The sequence below is a fragment of the Gracilinanus agilis genome, chromosome 2 (genome assembly GCF_016433145.1).
Source record: "Gracilinanus agilis isolate LMUSP501 chromosome 2, AgileGrace, whole genome shotgun sequence".
Classification (NCBI taxonomy): Eukaryota; Metazoa; Chordata; class Mammalia; order Didelphimorphia; family Didelphidae; genus Gracilinanus; species Gracilinanus agilis.
In genome coordinates this window covers 581,049,188-581,070,184 of record NC_058131.1, presented here as the reverse complement: position 1 = coordinate 581,070,184, position 20,997 = coordinate 581,049,188, and the positions used below count along the sequence as shown (strand labels likewise).

At 37.0% G+C, this 20,997-nt stretch overlaps 1 protein-coding gene across 1 annotated transcript in view; it reads right to left on the bottom strand.

Annotated features, from left to right (window-relative positions):
* The window catches only part of OTUD7A (OTU deubiquitinase 7A), a 431,043-nt gene that overhangs the window by 113,672 nt on the left and 296,374 nt on the right, over positions 1-20,997 (bottom strand). The window contains exon 5 of the mRNA XM_044665393.1: positions 3,667-3,849. Within this exon, the coding sequence (XP_044521328.1) occupies positions 3,667-3,849 (183 nt within the window). The remainder of the gene's footprint in view (positions 1-3,666; positions 3,850-20,997) is intronic.

The window sequence follows — 20,997 nt, the reverse complement described above, 5'->3', positions numbered from 1 at the left end:
AATGGACAGAAATGGCATTAATTTATTTTTTGGTCAAAAAGATTCTAAAAAAGGGACTTAAGAATTGGCAGGATGTCATGCAACAATCTACACCAAATGTGGTTTTCAGATGTAATTTGAGAGAGAAAAATTTTTCAGCAAATCATGGTTCAATATTGATATATTTTAATCTAAACTTCAATTGTACATATACCTTTAAATTTGATTTTTATACACCTTATCAGACTTTCATATTATGTTGACTGTGTAATAAGAACCAAAAAGAGGGTAAGAAACCATTCAGTTGAATTAATTTATTAGGCACTTACTCTGTGTAAGTTCTGTGGATACAAACTTGGCAAAACTTTCACTTTAGCAGTTTCCAGTTCAGTGGGATGGGGTTCAGGTAGGAGAGGAGATCATGATCATACATGATCATGATAAAAGAAAGAGCAAAATTTAAAAATTTTTAAAAAGGAAAAGTCTATCAAAGCTCCATGAGAAATGCCAGAGATTCCAGGAAATGGAAACAAGATTACACCCTGGTTGATCACTCAAGCCACTTTTTATCTATGTGGCCTGGCATATCACCTAACTTCTCAAGGACTCGGCTTTCCTTCATCAAATAAGGGCGTTAAATTTGATAGCCTGGGAAGTTCTTTTGGCACTGTCTATAATCTCAGTGATCCCATGCCCTATGTGCTGTCCCAACCACTAGTTTTTAGAGAAAAAAAGTCCTAATCTCTGTCCATTTTGTAGATTAGAAAAAAGGAATATTGTGATTACATGTGCTACAATAGTAAAAAGGTCCCAAATCTTGGTTTCAGAGTTTCTGGGTTTAAATTCTAACTCAACTACTAATTAACTACTTTTGCAAAGCTTAATTAGTCTCTTTTACTCTCTGCATTTTAGTAAACTCCTGTAAAATGAAACTAGATGGATGATGATTTCTAAAATTCCTTCAATTTCTGAAACCTAAAGGCATAACTATGAATTCTTTATTTTGTTTTGTTTTGTTTTCTTTTTTTTTTAAACCCTTAACTTCTGTGTATTGGCTCATAGGTGGAAGAGTGGTAAGTAGGCAATGGGGGTCAAGTGACTTGCCCAGAGTCACACAACTGGGAAGTGTCTGAGGCCGGATTTGAACCCAGGACCTCCCATCTCTAGGCCTGACTCTCAATCCACGGAGCTGCCCCCAACTATGAATTCTTTAACCTGGAGCAAAAGTGGGATAGGGTGAGTATAGGGAGGTGTGGCAATGCAGAGTAATTTAAGAAGAGGTTCAATCATGCTGAGAAAGGGAGAAGTCAAGCATTTGCTACTCCTGCCCCAAAGAAACCCCTACCCTACCCTCAAGGCTGGGAGAAAGGATTTGGGCAGCTCATCCAAAAGCAAGTGTGGATTGGAGTTGTGAAGTGAGATATAATGACAGTGTTGCAGGGGAGGGGGGGATAGGGAGCAAGAGAGAAAGACAGACAGAGACAGTCAGAGAGAACACATTCGTTAGTGGATGTTAATTTACTGGGGGAAAGCTCTATCAGACCTAGGTTCTGATGAGACTGATAATAATATGAAGTGAGGGTTATAAGGGTATCACACAATGCGAGAAGGGAAATTTCCCACCTTTTAAGTAATCTTGAATGAATATACGATGCTAGGTGCCATGTAAAAAAAAGATGTAACTGACTCATCATTAATAGGACACAAAATTGGAGAATTTTCTTTCCCAAAGCTGGGTTGATGAGCTGTTTGACCTCATTCAACCACTCATGCTCTCTGGTCCAGACCCATATTTGGATCATCAGATAATATACGTTTCTGGATGGTATAAGGTGTGCCCCCTTGATGTTATTAAACAATAATAAATGTTATATATTAGCAGTTTGAAAGAGGCAGCCTCTTTGATGTAAAAAAAGAGTTTCCAAGTGTTAAAAGATCATCTAATGGGAAATAGCTGTTCTGAATACAAATAATCATACATAATTTTCTTCTTCGTTGTCTTCATCTTCCTCTCTCTCTCTCTCTCTCTCTCTCTCTCTCTCTCTCTCTCTCTCTCTCTCTCTCTCTCGCACACACACACACACACACACACACAAACCCAACCCAGTGATATCTTTTTTATCTCCCTCTAGAGTGTGAGTAAAATTTGGTATAAGAAATTATAGTGACAAAAGTTATTCCAAAGGGGCCTCCTCCAGCATCACCCTCACAAGAAAATAACTAAGCGCCTGGTGCTAGGAAGTACAAAACTTCTTAAGGACTGACAAAAACAAACGTCAAGACTGCATTTGCATCTTCCGACAGCTCTTGCTATCCTAAGACTTAGTTGCCATTTTGGGCACCGGGATTTCATAACAGAGAGACTAAATAAGAATCCAATTATGTGGCATTTGAACATCCAAATTAGAAACCCTAAAATTTGAATTCTATTAAAAACAGATGGGATTATTAGCCAGGCTAGATAAATACAGCTATAGCTAGGGTAGAATACAACATCTTCATGCAATATCTTTTTTAAAAAAACCAGATGATGGTAGATAATTACTGTATTTATCAGGATAGAAAATGCACAAGATTGTAAGATGCACCAAGATTTCAAAATGTAAAATAGCACTGTATTATAAATATAGCAGCTCTGATTTCTCCCCTTCTCCATATCTGAAAACTAATCATGCTGAGTCTCTGGTTAGTTAGGGATATCCGATCTGGTGGTCAAAAGCTCCATGTTAGAGTTACATACAGGAGACCTCTTAGGAGGTGATGTGTGATTAAGGTTACTCTTTTCTAGAGTAAAAACTGGATGTTGGTGGTTGGGGGTGGAGGTGGAGGAATGTATTCTATCTAACCTGCTGAAATGATCAAAACACAGTAATTGAGAAAAAGGTTCTGGGTGACAATCTGGTCTCTGAGATTAACTATCTGTGTGACAATGTTGATGTTGAAACTACTCTGGATCTGTTTCTTCATGAATAAGTGAATAGATTGATGAATGAATGAACTGCACTTAACAGTCTCTTTCCAGATATTTCTGCAGCACGTTGTCTGAACTCTGGCTATCTTGGATTCTGCATCCAGTTTACAGGGCTTTGATAGATGAGCCCTTGACTTATTTAGTCTGGGAACAGATCTTGAAGCCACTTCGACAGCCTGCCACCCTTTCTTCTCTGCTTTGCAGCTATCCTCTATAGAATCTTCCATCTTTAGAATACAAGCTCCTTTAAGGCAGGGGCTCTCTTGTTTTCTTATATTTGTATCCCCGGCACTTAGCTCAGAATCTAGCTTATAATAAGTGATTAATAAATTTTCTACCAACCAGTCAAAAGTCTCTTCTGTTTCAAGATTACATAATTCGAGAATTTGGGTACTTTTAAAATCATATAATATTTGCTATTTTCTTTTTTAGTTTGTGGATTCTGTTCCTCTGGCTCACTACTTCCTTCAGCCTTTCAACCAAACCAACATTTATTAGCATTCTCATCTAGTAGAAAAATAGTAGAAAAAATAAAGCTAATATCTTAATTGATCCATTCACTTCCTGTCTTGCTGAAGGATTTTTTGTGTGACCCCGAGTGGTTCAAGAGTGGGCTTTAGAGTTTAGCCATTTTGTCCTTGTCTCACAGTACTTTGAATAATGGAGAGCTAGTAATATATTTGTTTCATAAATTTGGCAGAGATACAGTTATTTACCTTGGGCAATGTCATCCTGTCTTTGAAGGCAGGGTCGTTCAATTTTGTTCACCTGTTGGGATGGTTCTCTTTCTGGTGGCTTGTAGTATTTTCCTTCATTGAATACCTGTGGTAGGTTGGCTGTATGAACCTGTCGGAGTTGCTCATAGTCACTCAGAGCTGCAGTCAAGTCCCAGTTTTTGCCTACAAAGAAGGAAAATAGTTAAAGTGTCTGTTATGATCTGCATGGGAGAATGCCCAAGTACATAATATGCTTAACATATTTAAACATTTATTCATTTAGAATAATAAGCACCAACCATATACAAGAAACCATAGGGAATAAAAAGCTGAGTAAAATGCAATCCCAGACCTTCTGTAGGTTAAAATTACGAAGGGGAGAAAATACATATACAGAAGTAACTAGAATGCAACTTACAAAAATCTATTTTTGATTTTCTAGGGGCAAAAAGGGACTACTTGTGCAGTATACAATGTTAGGAATTAGACTCTGAGTCAAAATCCCAAACTAAATAGTTTAACATATATATCACATAGCATTATACGATAATGTACTATAATATAATTCTACTATAATCCAAAAAAAATTAACAAAACTCCTTGGTCAACTATCACTCTACTCTTAGGAAAACTGGGGGTGGGGAGACTTCCTTAAAGCATGTGACATATTGTGACAGGAAAATTAAAAGTTTGTTTTAAAGAATAGAAGACAGTGTGTCATAATATGAATTGGAAGAGACCTCTCTTCTGCCTAGTCTAGGGATCTTAGAAAAATTCACTATATAAGATATTGAATAAATTTGTCATCCAGCCTTTGCTTGAAGAGCCACAATGAGAAGAAAGTCACTCCAGAAGCAATACCTGACTAGCTTTATTTTAAAAATAACTTAAATTTAATTTAAAAATTTAAATTAAATTAAATTTAAATTAAATTAAATTAAATTTTTTAATTAAAATTTTTTAATTAGAAATGTTTTTCCTTACATAAATACTAAACTTAACATTTTGTAAATTCCATCCGTTGCTATTAGTTCTGCCCCCTCTTCTGAGGAACAATACTTCAATTATGTGAAGAGGGAAATATATACTATCCCTACCCCTTCTCTTTTCTAAACATCCCCAATTTCTTCAACTGACATTCTGATTAGCATGAATTTGAGGCCCTTCAATAACTTGGGTATTCTTCCTGGACACACTATAGTAGTAATCTCAAATTTTCTCATTTACCAAATTTTCTCATAATTATTTACTCAATACTGAATTTTATGTGAAAATGGTCTAAGCCATGGAAAATGTGTGTATTTCAGTCATCTCAGTCTCTTGGGAACTAATTTGGGTTTTCCTGGCAGATGCTGGAATGGTTTGCTGTTTCCTTTTCAGATTCTTTTCCAGATGAGGAAACTGAGATAAACATGGTTAAATGACTTGCCTAGGATTACACAGCATTTAAGTGTCTGAGGCTGGATTTGAAATCAGAAAGATCAGTCTTCCTAACTCCAGGCTCAGCATTCTATTCACTGCACCATCCAGTTGTGGGTAGGCTACATGTACTCTAATAAAAGAAGGGAAAAATTTGAATGAATCCTGACATTGCAGTGTTGTTGTTTTTTTAATGGCCAATAGAATTTTTACTTTAATTTCATGGCTCAAATAAAATTGTATCTTCTTCTGCTTAAGGATGAATCACATGTATTAATTATTTTGACTAATTACATATTAACTGAATTAGGGAATATGGAAAAACAAAGCCTTGAATGTGCAAAACAACATCTGTACATCTCATTTTCATCAGTCTATTTTTGATGCATGCGCAACACAATCAATCATAACATATGAAATTGTATTAGTTATTTTGATTTCGAGCACATTTTGGTATTCTCCACAAACAAAGCTATAATAAAAGTCTCTCAATTCATGAAGATCATAAAACTAAATCAGTGTCATTTGGGCAAACAAAAGCAGAATTAAAGTGGTTCAGCCACATTTTTTGGGGGGAGGAATAAAGATTTAAAAGGGACATTATTATGATATATATGAACACAGAGTATTATCATTATTATTATAATTCTATTTTACTTAGGAGCTAAACTTAGATATTTGGAAGAGAAACAGAATTTAGTTTAAGCAAACATTTACTATCTACACAGTTAGTCAGGCAACAAGCATTCATTTCCATAGACCTGGATTCTATGCTGTTCTCAATGAAAACTAAGATCATATTAGCTTTTGAAGCTTCTTTATCACTCTACTGACTCCCAATTCTATCAGTTAATTGGTAAACATTTATTAAGAACCTGCTATGTTGCCAGGCATAAGTAGCAAAAAGAGGCAAAAGACTGTCCATGGTCTCAAGGAGGTGACTGTCTAGTGGGAGAGAAAATAAGGAAACAAAAAGGTACAACAAACTATATATCAGAGAAATATTGAACATTATTTCCCTATATGGATCTATATCTATATCTATATCAATATATCTTTATGTTCTAAAGGGTTTTTTTACTTCTTTTTTTTACTAACTGAAAATATTATCAAAAGTGGACATTAAATGTTTCAAGAATATGCAGAAAGTTACTAGGTGCTGAAATTCAAAGCTTTCATCAACATGCTAAGTAGGTACTTAAGTGCCAGCAAGAACTGTAATGCAGAACTTCTATGGTTCGCTCCAGTTCTAAATCCAATCTGTAGGAAATGAGGTCAGATTTTCAAACTGAATATGTTTCATAATATCCACTCAATATATTCCCTGACATCGTCCCTTGTCCCACTGCTCTAGCCAGTGCATTAGGCAGAAAGAATAACAGCCTACGGAGGTCTTTCCAATCAGTGAATCTATAGCATTCCCTGTTATCCTACTAGGCAAGTCTGATTAAATTCAATTCACTAAGCATTTTATAAGTGCTCATTTGCAAGGGATGCTGCTAGGCAAGGGACAGGAAGACAAGGAGGAAAAACAGTTCCTGCTCACAAGGTTAGGACCTACTTGAGGTTATGGCATTCAAAGACAACTCAATGTCTTATAATCCATGTAGGAGAGGACATCCTGCCTTGGGAGGTACCATCTTAGCTGAGTCTTGAAAGAGGTTAAGGATTCTAAGATGAGGGCAGATTGCATTATAAGAATGGTGATCTTTGGCCAAAGCAAAGAAGATGGGAGCTAGTGTGTGAGGAAAAGGGAGGAGGCCAGTTGAGTTAGATTACAGAGGATGAGAAAGGGAGCAAAGTATAATGAAGCTGGAAAGGTAGGTGGGGGCCAAAGTAGGAAAGGCTCTTAGAGCCGTTTACATTTGATTCAAAGGGAAATGGGGAACCTCTGGTGTTTAATGAATAGGGAAGTACCATGATCGGATCTCTGCTAAAGGAAAATTACTTTGGAAGCTGTAAGCAGGATGGATCAGGTTGGAGAAAGATCTGAGAGAGGGAAAGCAATTAGGAAGCTACTATAATAGCCCAGGTGAGAAGCGATGAAGATCTGTTGGTACTTGTGCATGTAGAAGAAAGGAGTCATATGTGACAGAGATGTAGTTGAGGTAGAAATGGCAAGATTAGGCAAGTGACTAGATATATGCAGTCGTAGAGAATGAAGGATTGGGGTTAGCTTTGGATTTTTATGGATTATCAAGGTGGAAAATTGGAAGAATATTGGTACTATTGAAAGAAATGAGGAAATTTGGTAGAGAGTTAGGTTAAGGGGGGGAAAGAAAATAAATGTTCTCTCTGTGTGTGTCTGTCTCTTTCCCTCAGTCTCTCCTCTCTCTCTCTGTCTCTCTATTTCTCTCTCTATCTCTCCCTCCCTCTCTCCCACATCAGTCTCTGTGTCTGTCTGTCTGTCTGTCTCATTTTACCTTCCATCACAAAATCAATATTATGTATCTATTTCAGAAGAGAAACAAGGGTGAGGCAATGGGGGTTAAATGACTTGCCCAGGGTCACACAGTCAAGATGTGTCTGAGATCAGATTTGAACCCAGGACTTCCTGTCTCCAGGCCTGGCTCTCTGTCCACTGAGCCACCCTATACCCCTAATAAGTGCTCTTTTAGACAACTGAGCTTGCGATAACTCCAGGATATCGAGTTTGAAATATCTATTAGTAGCTGTTGACATAGACCTGGCACCTAGGAGAGAGACTTGCTGGATATAGACCTGTGAATTGCTTGCATAAAGATGGTACTTAAATCCATGAGCGATGATAATATGGTCACATTGAGAATGTGTAGAAAGAAAAGCATAGGGCATAGAAAAAGCTTGGAGAATACACACATTTTTGAAAGGCCATTTCTATGATGAGCCAGCAAAACAGGTGGGACAAATCAGAAAGGTAGGAGAAGAATAAGAGAATGAGTAGTCCTACAAAAAATCCAGGGTAAAGAATACCCAGTAAGAGAAAGTGACTAAAAATGTCAAATGCACCAAAGAGAGCAAAAAGGTCTGAGAAGACTATCAGATTTGGCAATTAAGAGATCATTGGTGATTTTTTTAAAACTCTTAACTTATGTCTTAGAATCAATACTGTGTATTGACTCCAAGGCAGAAGTGTGGTAAGAGCTGGGCAATGGGTGTTAAGGGACTTGCCCAGGGTCACACAGCTAGGGAGTGTCTGAGGCCAGATTTCAACCTAGAACCTCTTGCTTGACTCTAGGTATGGCTCTCAATCCACTGAGCTACCCAGTTTGCCCCCCATTGGTGACTTTTGAGAGAGCAATTTCAGTTGAGTGATAAAGTCGGGAATTGGACTACAAAGGGATAAAGAGGGACTAAGAGGGTAGGAAGTGGAAGCAAAGAAGGTATATAGTTTTTTGTTGGATCTTGACTGAAAAAGAGAAGAAAGAGAAGATAAATGCTTAAGGAGATGTGAGTATTTAGCAAAGTGTTTTTTTTAATGGGGAAAATTTGAATATACCATAATGTAAGAGCCATCATAAATGTATGAGCTAGGAGATAGGGAGAGATCTAGAGAGTAGAAAGACATATAGGGAAATCTGCTGGAGAAGATGTGATTTATCTTGGAAAAAGGGCCACATACTCTATTAAAAACTAGAAGAAATAGTATACTTGTCAGATCTCTGGGAAAGGAAAGATTTTAAAACCAAGCAAGAGTTAGAGAAAATTACAAAATGTAAAATAAATGATTTTGATTATATCAAACTAAAAAGCTTTTGCACAAACAAAAACAATGCAGCCAAAATCAGAAGGGAAACAAATAATTTGGGAAAAATTCTTTATAACAAAAAAACTCTGGGTCTAGTTACTAAAATATACAAGGAGTTAAATCAATTGTATAAAAAAATCAAGCCCAGGGCAGCTGGGTAGCTCAGTGGAGTGAGAGTCAGGCCTAGAGACAGGAGGTCCTAGGTTCAAATTCGGCCTCAGCCACTTCCCAGATGTGTGACCCTGGGCAAGTCACTTGACCCCCATTGCCCACCCTTACCAATCTTCCACCTATGAGACAATACACTGAAGTACAAGGGTTTAAAAAAAAATCAAGCCATTCCTCAATTGGTAAATGGGAAAGGGACATGAATAGGCAATTTTCAGATAAAGACATCAAAAGTATCAATAAGCACATGAGAAAGTGTTCTAAATCTCTAATAATTAGAGAAATGCAAATCAAAGCAACTCTGAGGTATCACCTCATACCTAGCAGATTGGCTAAAATGAAAGAAGGGGAGAGTAATGAATGCTGGAGGGGATGTGGCAAAATTGGGACATTAATGCATTGCTGGTGGAGTTGTGAACTGATCCAACCATTCTGGCTGGCAATTTGGAACTATGCTCAAAGGGCTATAAAAGAATGCCTGCCCTTTGATCCAGCCATACCATTGTTTGGTTTGTACCACAAAGAGATAATAGATAAACAGACTTGTACAAAAAATATTTATAGCTGTGCTTTTTGTGGTGGCAAAAAACTGGAAAATGAGGGTAAGCCCTTCAATTGGGGAATGGCTGAACAAATTGTGGTATATGCTGGTGATGGAATACTATTGTGCTCAAAGGAATAATAAACTGGAGGAATTCCATGTGAACTGGAGAGACCTCCAGGAATTGATGCAGAGCGAAAGGAGCAGAGCCAGAAGAACATTGTACACAGAGACCAATACACTATGGTAAAATAGAATGTAATGGACTTCTGTACTAGCAGCAATGCAATGACCCAGGACAATTCTGAGGGATTTATGGAAAAGAACGCTACCCACATTCAGAGGAAGAACTACAGGAGAGGAAACATAGAAGATAAACAATTGCTTGCATGCATGGGTTGAGGCGGACATGATTGGGGATGTAGACTCGAAACTACCACACCAGTGCAACTATCAACAATTTGGAAATAGGTCTTGATCAATGACACATGTTAAAACCAGTGGAAATGCACATTGGCTATTGGGGGAGGAGGTGGCGGGGGTGTGTGAAGGAGAAAGTAAGGGCATGAACCATGTAACCATGTTAACTTTTCTAAAAAATAAATATCATTAAATGTTAAAAAAAACTAGAAGAAAATTAGAGAATGTGGGGAATGATATCAAATGTCTCAGAAGCACTAGGCACAATCTACTTGATATGTATATCCTGTCTTTTCAAGTAGATTTCTATCTAGACAGATAGATATGTATACATATAAAGTTAAGAGTTAGAATTGGTGAAGAGTTGAGGAAGAATCTAAAATTGTGACTAGGCACATTGCATTTAAATACATGTTTCCTGCTCTCCAAATAGTAATAAAAAGCTGAATTAACATCATGATTTCAGGTGCTTCATATACATTATCTTATTAGATCCCCTCCACAGGCAGCTGAGATAGGTATACTTTTCATTTTGTAGATAAAACAACAACAGCAAAACAAGAAACAGGCCCCCAAAAAACTAAGGTTCAGAGAAGCAGTGGTTAGGATACAGCAGCAAAGCAGATGTTAATGCCTCTTCCTTAATACAATTTCCACTGATTAAATCATACAAGTATATGACAGTGTCAAGGACTTTGGTGGCAAGAACTTTCTTATCTGGGTCTTCAATAGCTGTGGTCATTGGAGCTAGACTGCATCTTCATGGAGATTGCTTTCCAGGATGATGGTTGAGGGCACTGGGTTGGAAGCATTACTGTGGAGTAACATATAATTTTAATACTTTTTTTCAAGAAGTTATGTTGTGGTGGGGGAAGAGCAGGAATAGCAGGGATTTTGTGTTCCATCAAAATAACTAGAGCGGCTTTTTTTTTTAACTTGAATTTTATTTTCAATTGGAATTATCTCCCTCACAATCCTCCTTATCCATACAAGAAAAACCAAACCCTTTTCAAACATGTATAGTCAAGCAGAACAATTTCTTGAATTAACTATGACCCCTCTTCCACCAAAGTCATAAAGTCTTCAGTCCACCACTTCTCTATCTGGAGCATGTTTCATTATGAATTCTGAGAATTGTATTTGGTCATTGTGTTGACCAGTGTTCCTAAGTTTTTCCAAACTTAGGGCTTTAACATTTACAAAGTATTTGCAAATTGTTTTCTTGTTTCTTGGTTCTTAATAACTATTATAATATAATTTGTTTCATTTACAATGCTATATATTTTATTTTATGCATTAAAACAATATTTTTCTGATAAAAGGACAATAAATTTCATTTGCCTGCCAAAGGGGACCAAGGGCACAAAGGAGGTTAAGGACTCGACCTTGGGCACAGTAATTCATTTTTGACCATGAGGAATTTTGCCGCTTATACAAATAGCCTCTCTCCTCAGAATTCTTTAATCAAAATTTGTTTCAGGAGGCTTGGAAGACAGCTATATGGTCAATAGTAATATCATTGACTCTAAAATATTAAAGACCCTTAAGTAGGAAAAAATCTTTATAAACATGTTTGAAACACAGTATCCAGTCTAGAAAATATCCCTATCTCTTTTTTCTTCCATCCTAACTTTTAACTGTTCTTTTTTTCAAGGGATTTACATATATAGAACTCACAGATTAATGAAGATTACACAAGAAAATGTATGGAAAGCACTTTATAAATGTCAAAGCCCTATACAAATATCAGCTATTATTAGTAATAAATTATTCATTAGAATGCATTATTAATTGGGCTTAATTCATGTAAGATAATTATATCCTGGCTTGACTTGAAAGAAATAATCTTACAAGAATATAAGAGAAAAAATTATTCATTTCTTATAGCCATCCATCACATTCAACTCTATCTTTTCTTAACTAAAATTCATCTATTTTCCAAAGAAAACAATAAAATCAAACCTAAGGGTACCAGGAACACTTGTTTCCTTATTATTATTATTATTATTATTTAAACCCTTGTACTTCAGTGTATTGTCTCATAGGTGGAAGATTGGTGAGGGTGGGCAATGGGGGTCAAGTGACTTGCCCAGGGTCACACAGCTGGGAAGTGGCTGAGGCCGGGTTTGAACCTAGGACCTCCTGTCTCTAGGCCTGATTCTCACTCCACTGAGCTACCCAGCTGCCCCACGTTTCCTTATTATTTTGCTAATAATGCCTATAGGGAGCTCAGAGAAGACAGAGAAACTAGAGTATGAGTTGTAGCCAGGGTCTAGAGCAGTGATGGTGAACCTTATAGAGATCGTGTGCTGTGCCCTGCCCCACCCAGAGATCATGTGCCATGTAATGCTGGGCAGAGGGGTGGGTGAAGTGAAAAAAATGTCCTCAGTCTTGGTGGAGAGGGGGAAGGAGCAGCAGGTGAAAGCATGTGCTCTGTGTGCCCTCTTTGGCAAATGTGCCATAGGTTTGCCACCATGTGTCTAGAGTAATCCAGCCCTACTTGTATTCCCTCAACACAAAAACTCAGGTTCTAGTGTAGTCAAATTGACTTTTTCTCAACTAGACTAAACTGATGAAACCTGAGGAAGGATGTTAGAATAGTCAACTTTCATTACAAAAGAAATAATTTCTAACCAACTAGAGAGAAAGTACGATTCAACTTGAGAAAAAATTCTTAAGTATCTACTATCTATAAAGCATTTTACTAGCTTGTGAATACAAAGAGTAAGATCAAACAATTCTTGACTTCCAGAAACTTTACATGCTATTGGGGAAGTGCAAAATGTACTTAAATGATCTAATAACAAGGGTGAAAAAAACAGAACTGATCAGGAAAGGTCTTAGGTAGGAAGACACATAAAAGCTATGTTTTGATGGAAGCTAGGGATTCAATTAGGTGGAGGTGAGGAGAGAATGTATGTCAGACATGTGAAACCACTGTGGGGAATATTCATTATTACATGGACTCCAATATGCCAAAGTTTAAGTCATATTCCCAAACACAACTGAAAGCTATAAATGGCTAGTTGTGGTGGCTGGTCTGTAATCCCCACTATTGGAGAAGTCTGAGGCTGGTTGGATCCCATGAATTTGGGAATTCTAAGCTGCAATAAGGCTTGAAGTCCAACCAGTGCCTGTGATAAGTGTTAAGACTTTCCCTCTCCCTTCCCCACAAAAGAGGGGCATCAAAGGAGGGGTAAAGTGGCCCAGGTTGGAAGAAGAAAACAGGCATTGGCATCAGACCTGCCTGATGGCTGCTGAACTTCCAACCTAGGTGAGATAGGGAGACCCGAAATTTTAAAGCTATAATTTCCTTCTAGATCATGGCAAGTCTCTCAAATGGGTATCAATCTTACTCCTTAATACTAGAATTGAAATAGAAACTAGTCTTTGTAAAGTATGATATTTAAAAAAAAGAAAATAAAATTGAAACCCACTATAACAATGTACATCAACAAATGGAATCCCTCTCCCTAACTCCCACCCCCTGGCTCAAGACTTTATTACTTTTCAATAATAACTGAAATGCCCTCCAAATCCTATCTCTGTTCATTGATATCTTGCTCATCTTTGAGGGTTCATCCTAAATGCTACTTTCTTCATGAAACCATACTTAGTCTTCCCAAATTATGGACATAATAAAACTCTTCCTGTTTTTTCTTACCAGATTATACATTCCTTGAGAGAAAAGTATTTTTTTATATATATATTTTTTTGTGTTCTATCAGACTGTACTTAGATCAGTAATCTGATCTTTTGTTTTCTAGATCATCTGCCTAGGTCCAGAACATCTGGCTTCTCAGTCTCCTCTATTGGTTTCTTGATCCTTGTCTTAGATGTCTTCTAGGATTCTAACCACTTTGACCACCCAGGTGGCTGACCACCTTTTTGTGTTGTACCTAGAAAGAGCCTAATACATGATTGTGGATTGAACTGAATTTTTGCACTATTTATCTTTTTATTTCTGCTTGTCTGGCTCATTCCTACTCTCTGGATTATCTAACATAGGGTCTCTGACCACACCAGGTCCTATCACTCCACTTTTTCTCTCATTCTACTCTGAATTTACCTGTCCAGTTGCCACCCAAATCTTGGCATGATAGCTATATCCTTTTTTGTGTTTTGTTTGTTTGTTTTGCTTTTTTCAAATAGTCTCCATGTAGAAAATGGGATTAATTCATCTTTTCATGAAAGAGACTTCCAAAGCTTGTCTCATTTTCCTGATACTTCCATAAGTCACAGTAGATTAGTCTGTGGTTACATAATGATTCCAATTTGTTTCATGGACAATATTCCTGGCTAGTCTTCTTAAAATTTTTTCAAAAGCATATGCGTTATTTGTTGATCTTTTGCTTCACCATGATGCAATTTCTGATAATTCTTACGTGATTTTTTGAGGGAGCTTAATTTAAATAGAGAGCATCTAGCTGGTACAATGGATAGAACACTGGGTTTGGAATCAGGAAGACTTGTCTTCATGACTTCAAATCCAGCCTCAGACACTTTCCGAATGAGTCATCCTGGGCAAGTAACTTAACCCTCTTTGACTCAGTTCCTCATCTATAAAAAATCAGTTAGAGAAGGAAATGGAAATCCACTCCAGTATCTTTGCCAAGACAACCCCAAAAATGGGTTTATGAAAAGTTGGACAAGACTAAAACAACTGAATAACAACAAATTAGTTTGAAAAGAACTCTCCATGTTACCACCTTTGTTAGAAGAGCATGTCATGTATATATAGTCCTTCTGAGTATTCCCTGTTGAAATATGCTGCATCTACTCATTTCCCCCATAACTTTCTCCAATGTCCTTTGTGTGGATATCTGCTTAAAATTTCCCAAGACTATAGTATAATACACTACAATTTAAATCATGCCAAGATTAAAAGGATGGGTCTTTGTTTCAAGGAAAAGCTTTGGGTCATTAAAAGATTTGTTCAATTTCTCAGTCAATTCAGCCAACTCTTCCTCCTGTTTATTTCTGGGGTGGAGCACAAATATATTGTTATTTCAGGGGTAAAGGTGATATCTACCATAAAATAAAGTTTTGGAGACTGCATATTTATTTCTTAAGTTTCTTAAATTTGAATTGTGTATCTTTCCTGATTACATTTATAGTGGATGTAGTGAGCTAAATATCTCTATCAATGCCATCTTAAACATGAAGAAAATATACAGAAGAGACCTTAGGTCTTTCCTATTTTCTTAGAACATGAAGAGGTCATTTCCTAAACTAAATCTTTTTTTCAGAATAGGTTAATCCTTAATATTATAAGTATCTCTGGTTCCCATTTGCTACATTATTTTCATGCCTGGTTAGGAGAATATGAAATAAATTTCAAATAGCATAAAGAAGAAAAAGGTATTATAGAGCTTTTAAGCAGTATTCAATCATTGTATTAGCCTAGTACCTTTTTTCTTTCTGTATCTCTATTTTTATCCTAGGTGGTACAAAAGTCTCACTCCTTTCATTTCTTCATTTCTTTGACTGTAAATAATCTATTTATTTAAAAAAACCCAATCTTTTAAATGATGTAGATCAAACAGTTGCAACAAACAGCTCTCACTGAATTGCTTAGTCATTCCATATAAGTGAATTTTCTAGGTAACCAAAACTTTCTCCTTCCAACTTTGTTATATAGTGAAAAGAACACTGATTTGGAGTCAGACAACCCAGATTCAAATTCAGTTTCTACTCCTTATTATGTGTGTTTCCTTGGGCAAATCACCTTGACCTTTCTAGCCTTTAGTTTACTCATCTAATGAAGAAAAAGGAACAACCTAAGAGAGTACCTACCTCATTTCCCTTCATCAAAGAGACCTTCAGGGACTGGCTCCTGATCAAGCCTGAGAAGCTTATGTTGTGTGATAATAATGTCTCTAATTGGATGCTAAGCCAGAAGAATGGATAACTCTGGAGTTTCTGAGACAGAAACTCAGTGAATATACAAAAGACGTGATCTGCCCTCTCAGTCACTCTCTCCATCTGTAGTTATCAATGAGGCAGAGTTGCCACCTGAGAAAAGGGTAGCTGCTCTATTTCCTTCTTGGCTTCTTTCTCTTTCTGTTTCTTCTTTCCTGATCTTAGGTGACTAAATAACATAAAATGGAACTGTTCTGGTAACAACTCTATGAGATTCAATAGATCTGAAGGTCTGTGGCTTTAGGACAAGAAGTGTCCACCAGACCTAACAGTGGTATTCACTGAGTTGATAGTAGTTAATGGCAATGGAAGGGGTTGCCTTGGAAGTAGAGTGACTCATCTAGGATATCAACTTTAGAGAATTTGATCCATCCCCTCATGATGTAAAGAAGAGCCAGGAATAGACCCTAGAAAGGCACACACGGGCCCTCAGATCCCAGCAAAGAGTTACACATAAAGGGAAATTTTGTTATTATTTTATAATAGGAGGAAGAGCTTCCTGTACCGAGTTGTCTTGGCCTTTTGCCATGTGTATTCTCTATAAGTATGCCTCATTTTCAATTTAAACATGCCCTCCTCATGGACTTTATATATATATATTTGTGGGAGAGGGGATCCTAAGTTTGGGTGGGGGGATATTTTGTAGCAACTGTTATTACTATATCACCTTAGTTCCTTTGCAAAAAAGCTACTAGCTAATTGTTGATGAGGGAATTATTAGGAGTATATTACCTCAGGGGTATTCCTAGAACTTTAGAGTTTATTTTTGTGATTCAGACACGCTCCATTCTCCATGATCCCATCTTAAACTTTTTGGGTAAAGATAACGGAATGGTTTGACATTTCCTTCTCCAGCTCATTTTACAGATGAGGAACTAAGGCAAACAGAGTTAAGTGACTTGCCCAGGGTCACACAGCTAGTGAGTGTCTAAGTTTGGATTTGAACTCAGAAAAATCAATCTTCTTGATTCCTAGTCCACTGTAGACTAGCTGCTTGTTATATCCCTGGGGACCCAACTTGTGAGTAGAGAGCAGGTTTTAAGAAGAATCATAAGGGAAGTAGAGTGCGACATGTGAAGCTGGGAACTTTCTAGCTCAAAGTCTATGATCATATGCTCATGACTTTATCATTTAGGATAAAAAAAACTTTCTAAAAATCCTTTTTGTATATCCTGGTCATTTCTGAGTACACTAAACAAAACTTGACTTTCTTTGTAATGGCTCAGGAGCAACATTAGGAATTACTATATCTTGATATGCTCAGGTATAAAGGTAAGAAGTGACTTATTAAATGAAAGCTTCCAGACTGCTATAATAAGTCTTCCTCCTTGATGCCAGGCTGGCCATGGACATTTTTTGCCACTGTCAGTGAGCCTGCCTCTAACAGTCCCCTCACTCATTTCATTTGCTAGGACTGAAGGCTGAGAAAGCAAGAAAACCCAACAGGTTAGAATTACTCATTACATAATTGTCCAGGAAGATCTTAGTGAGAGCCTAAAGGTCTCTCCCATGGAGGAAGTGGCATAATGTTGTTTCTAGTGTTTGAGCTATAGGACAGTTATTTTGTTGCTCATAGACCTTTTTCATTTATTTCCAAGTTCAAAGGTGTGTTCCAGAGAACATGAGAAAGATGAAGTTTGAAGTCTGGATAAAGGGCTTTTAATGCTATGCTTTCACTGTAATCTACTACCTGGACTAGAGAAAGGTTTTTATAAGTTACTACTGAACCTAAGTTCTTTCCCTATAGGTCATTTGCCAACTGATTTTTTTTAAGTGCCCTTTGGTAGGAGAGAGTTTAAAGCAATGTAACAGCTGTACATGATTATAGTTCATCTACTGAACCAGGAATTCTTAGTCCCAAATTCTGAATTTAACCCTAGCACTGACTTTCTTACTGAAATTAGGTACAACCTGCTGATTCTTTTATCTTCTGAACATCGAAATAAGATCAGTCAAAGGTACCTACCTCCACCTAACCTGTATGTGGAGCTCCAAGGATGGTTAATTAGCTCCTCATTTGAAAGTTCTTGAATGCTTATAAAAACAACAGCAATCCAAACTGCTAGTCCCAGTACACTTCCAAGCTAATTTGCATTATGACCTTTCCTAATTCCCCTCCCTTAATGTTAGACCTTCCCTGCTGTATTTACTCTGTATACTTTTTATATTTATATGTTTACATATTGTTTCTTCCTACTAGAAAGTAACCTACTTAAAGCCTAGTATTGCTTTTGTTTTTATATTTATTTGTATATACAATATAGTCTTAATATCTGGCTCATAGTAGACATTTAATTTTAGGGGCAATTAAGTTGCTTTTAATTTGATTTTAATTTTGGATTTTTATTATTAATTAAATTAATTTTTCATTAGATTTATTATTTAACTCTTACCTTCTGTTTCAGTTCTGATTTAATAGCTAGGTATGTAACTCAGAATGCTCTAACTTACATTATGAATCTCTCTATCATTGAGCCAATAGATCTTTAAAAAGCATATCTGGACTCTGAGATTCAGAAGTGGAAGCAAGATTTTGGATCTAGGAAAGAAAATGGTATCTGAGTATCTCCTACAGGAAATCCAATTCTCCCCAAAGCTTTTTATAATCATATATGTCAGGCTATACATAACAAGGGTCATTTTGGAACACAGGCTTTGGTTGATATTGTGAAAAGAGTGTGGATAGCCCCATAATCACCATGGCAAATAAGGTTTGCTCAAGTTGCTCTTGTCAGATTCAATCAGGGTGTCTTTAAACAAAAAAGGTTTTGGTGAGAGGCCATTAGCTTATAGTTCATTCAAGAATCTGCAGATAGACTTTATCAGCATTCCCAAAGCAGGAAAATACAAGTTTTGTCTAGTACTGGTGGATAAATTAACCAGATGGCCAGAAGCATTTCCATCTAGTAAAAATACTTTAGCCTTTGTAGTTAAGATCTTGTTGAGGGAAATTATTCCATGATTTGGTGTGCCACTTAAACTTGACTCGGACAAAAGTTCCCATTTCACAGACAGAGTTTTAAAACAAATGTATGAGAATTTAGGAATTACAGCCAAATATCATGTGCTGTACCATTCTCAGAGCTCAGGGCAAGTAGAACATTTGAACAGAGAAATTAAAATAATGGTAGAGAAACTTTGTACTGAGATACATCTCAAGTGGCCAGAAATATTACCTCTAGCACTATATTATATATGCAGAAGACCATGTGCTGACATACATATTTCACCTTATGAGCTTCTCTATGGACATCCACCTTTACAGCCAAAAACTTGCAAAACTGCTTTTGTTTCTATGTTAGGAGGGGATATGCAGATTGTATCTTACATAACTGCATTGCAAGCCAGACTTAGAGAGTTACATGACATAGGAATTCTAGTTCAGACTGGTCCTCTGGACTATTCACTTCACAACATAAAGCCAGGTGATTTGGTTTACATAAAAAATTTTGGCAAAACATCAGCTACACAACAAACATGGATTGGTCTTTTCACAGTAGTTTTAGTTTCACCTTCAGCAGTATAAGTCTTAGAGAAAGAAATTTGGTTCCATTGCTCGCACATTAAACAAATTCCAGGGGGAGGAGGAGAAAGAGTTCCAGAAGAAGAAGAAGAAGAAAGAGAAGAAATAGAGATAGTTGAGAGAATTTCATCAGACAACATGGCTGCAGTCAGAAAGACCAGGCAGGAGGAGATAGAATCAGAAGAAGAGGATTGAAGATAAAAGACAGCATAGCAGAGTTGGAGAGGAGAGAATAGCAGACCAGATGCTGACAGGGTAACAGACTTCAAACAAGAATCCAACACAGAAGAAGAAGAAGGGAAACGGATTATGGACATAATTGTAAGATAATGTATCATTCTAACACTGCACATTTTTCAATATAGTCACAAACAACATTACATATAGTACTACTAAGAAGTATGAAGACAGAAGACAGACATCAGACAACAAGAGAAGAGGAGAATCTGAAGATCTGGTATTTTGTTGCATGCCACATGTACACATAGGATACATATCTCACAAATGTTGAAATATTATAATCAAGTGATAGTATTTATGTAGATAAATGAATACATATGAATCACTTGAAATGAAAGGATAATAACTATACACAGTAGTTCCATGAGGCCTTAGCTAAATGGAAAGATTTTATGGCATTTGTAGGATTGATTCAGATTGGTAATGGAGTCAGTGCAAAGGATCAAGCTGGCTATCCTAGCAAGGGGGAGGGGTGAGAGTCAATAGAATTCTTTCTCCTCCCCATCCTGAGGCAGTTGTAGCAGAAGGGGTAACAGTTTAACTGAATCCCCTTTGGAACAAGAAATGGAGGCTGTTTAGGCTTGGTTAATCCGGGGCTAAAATGGTAGACAGATATGAAATCCCCTGAGATTAGCAACTTCCACTGTTAAAAGATTATTCCCCTAAAACCCAAGATAGATAAGGTTCAGAATGTCTTCTGATACAGCAGACATGCTCTCAGGATAACAGCTATTCCAGTGCTTGCCTGGCTGAGGATTTTACCTAGGTAATGTATGATATTGGTTGGTAAAGCCCAAGTATAACTTCACACAGGCTCTCAAACTTAACAAGGGAAGGGATTTATTAATTTCAGGAAAACAGGGAAAGGGGAGGTAAATTTTAGGATAAGGGTGAGGTAAGTTACTTATTATCTTCAAGAAACTTGTTGGAAACACATTCCCAAGAGGGGAGTGTGTTTTAACTAACATAACTTCTATCTCCCTCACAAACTAACTTTTCTCTTAATGTAATGTTAGCACGTTTAAGATGGTGAAGGTAATCTTGATTGAAGATCTATTAAGTTAGAAATTAGTTGAGATACTGCATGTGAGGTATTTTCTCAGTGCACACAGCCTGGAATAGTCTATATGAAGTAAACTGCAAAGTAATCTCCCTACTCCCTGAGGTCAGAGATGAGCTAGCAAAAAGAGCAATCCTACCCTCCTTCTCATCCACCCATGAACCCCCCAAAAGAGTGAGTCCTTGCAAACTGGGAGTCCTGGCTTTTATAGTCACATTCTTAACTGCTCCCTCTCCTGGAGTTCTGGGGAATCCTGTGAATTCTATGAGGCAGTTTCACCCCACTTAAGATCATAGATGTTACACATTCCA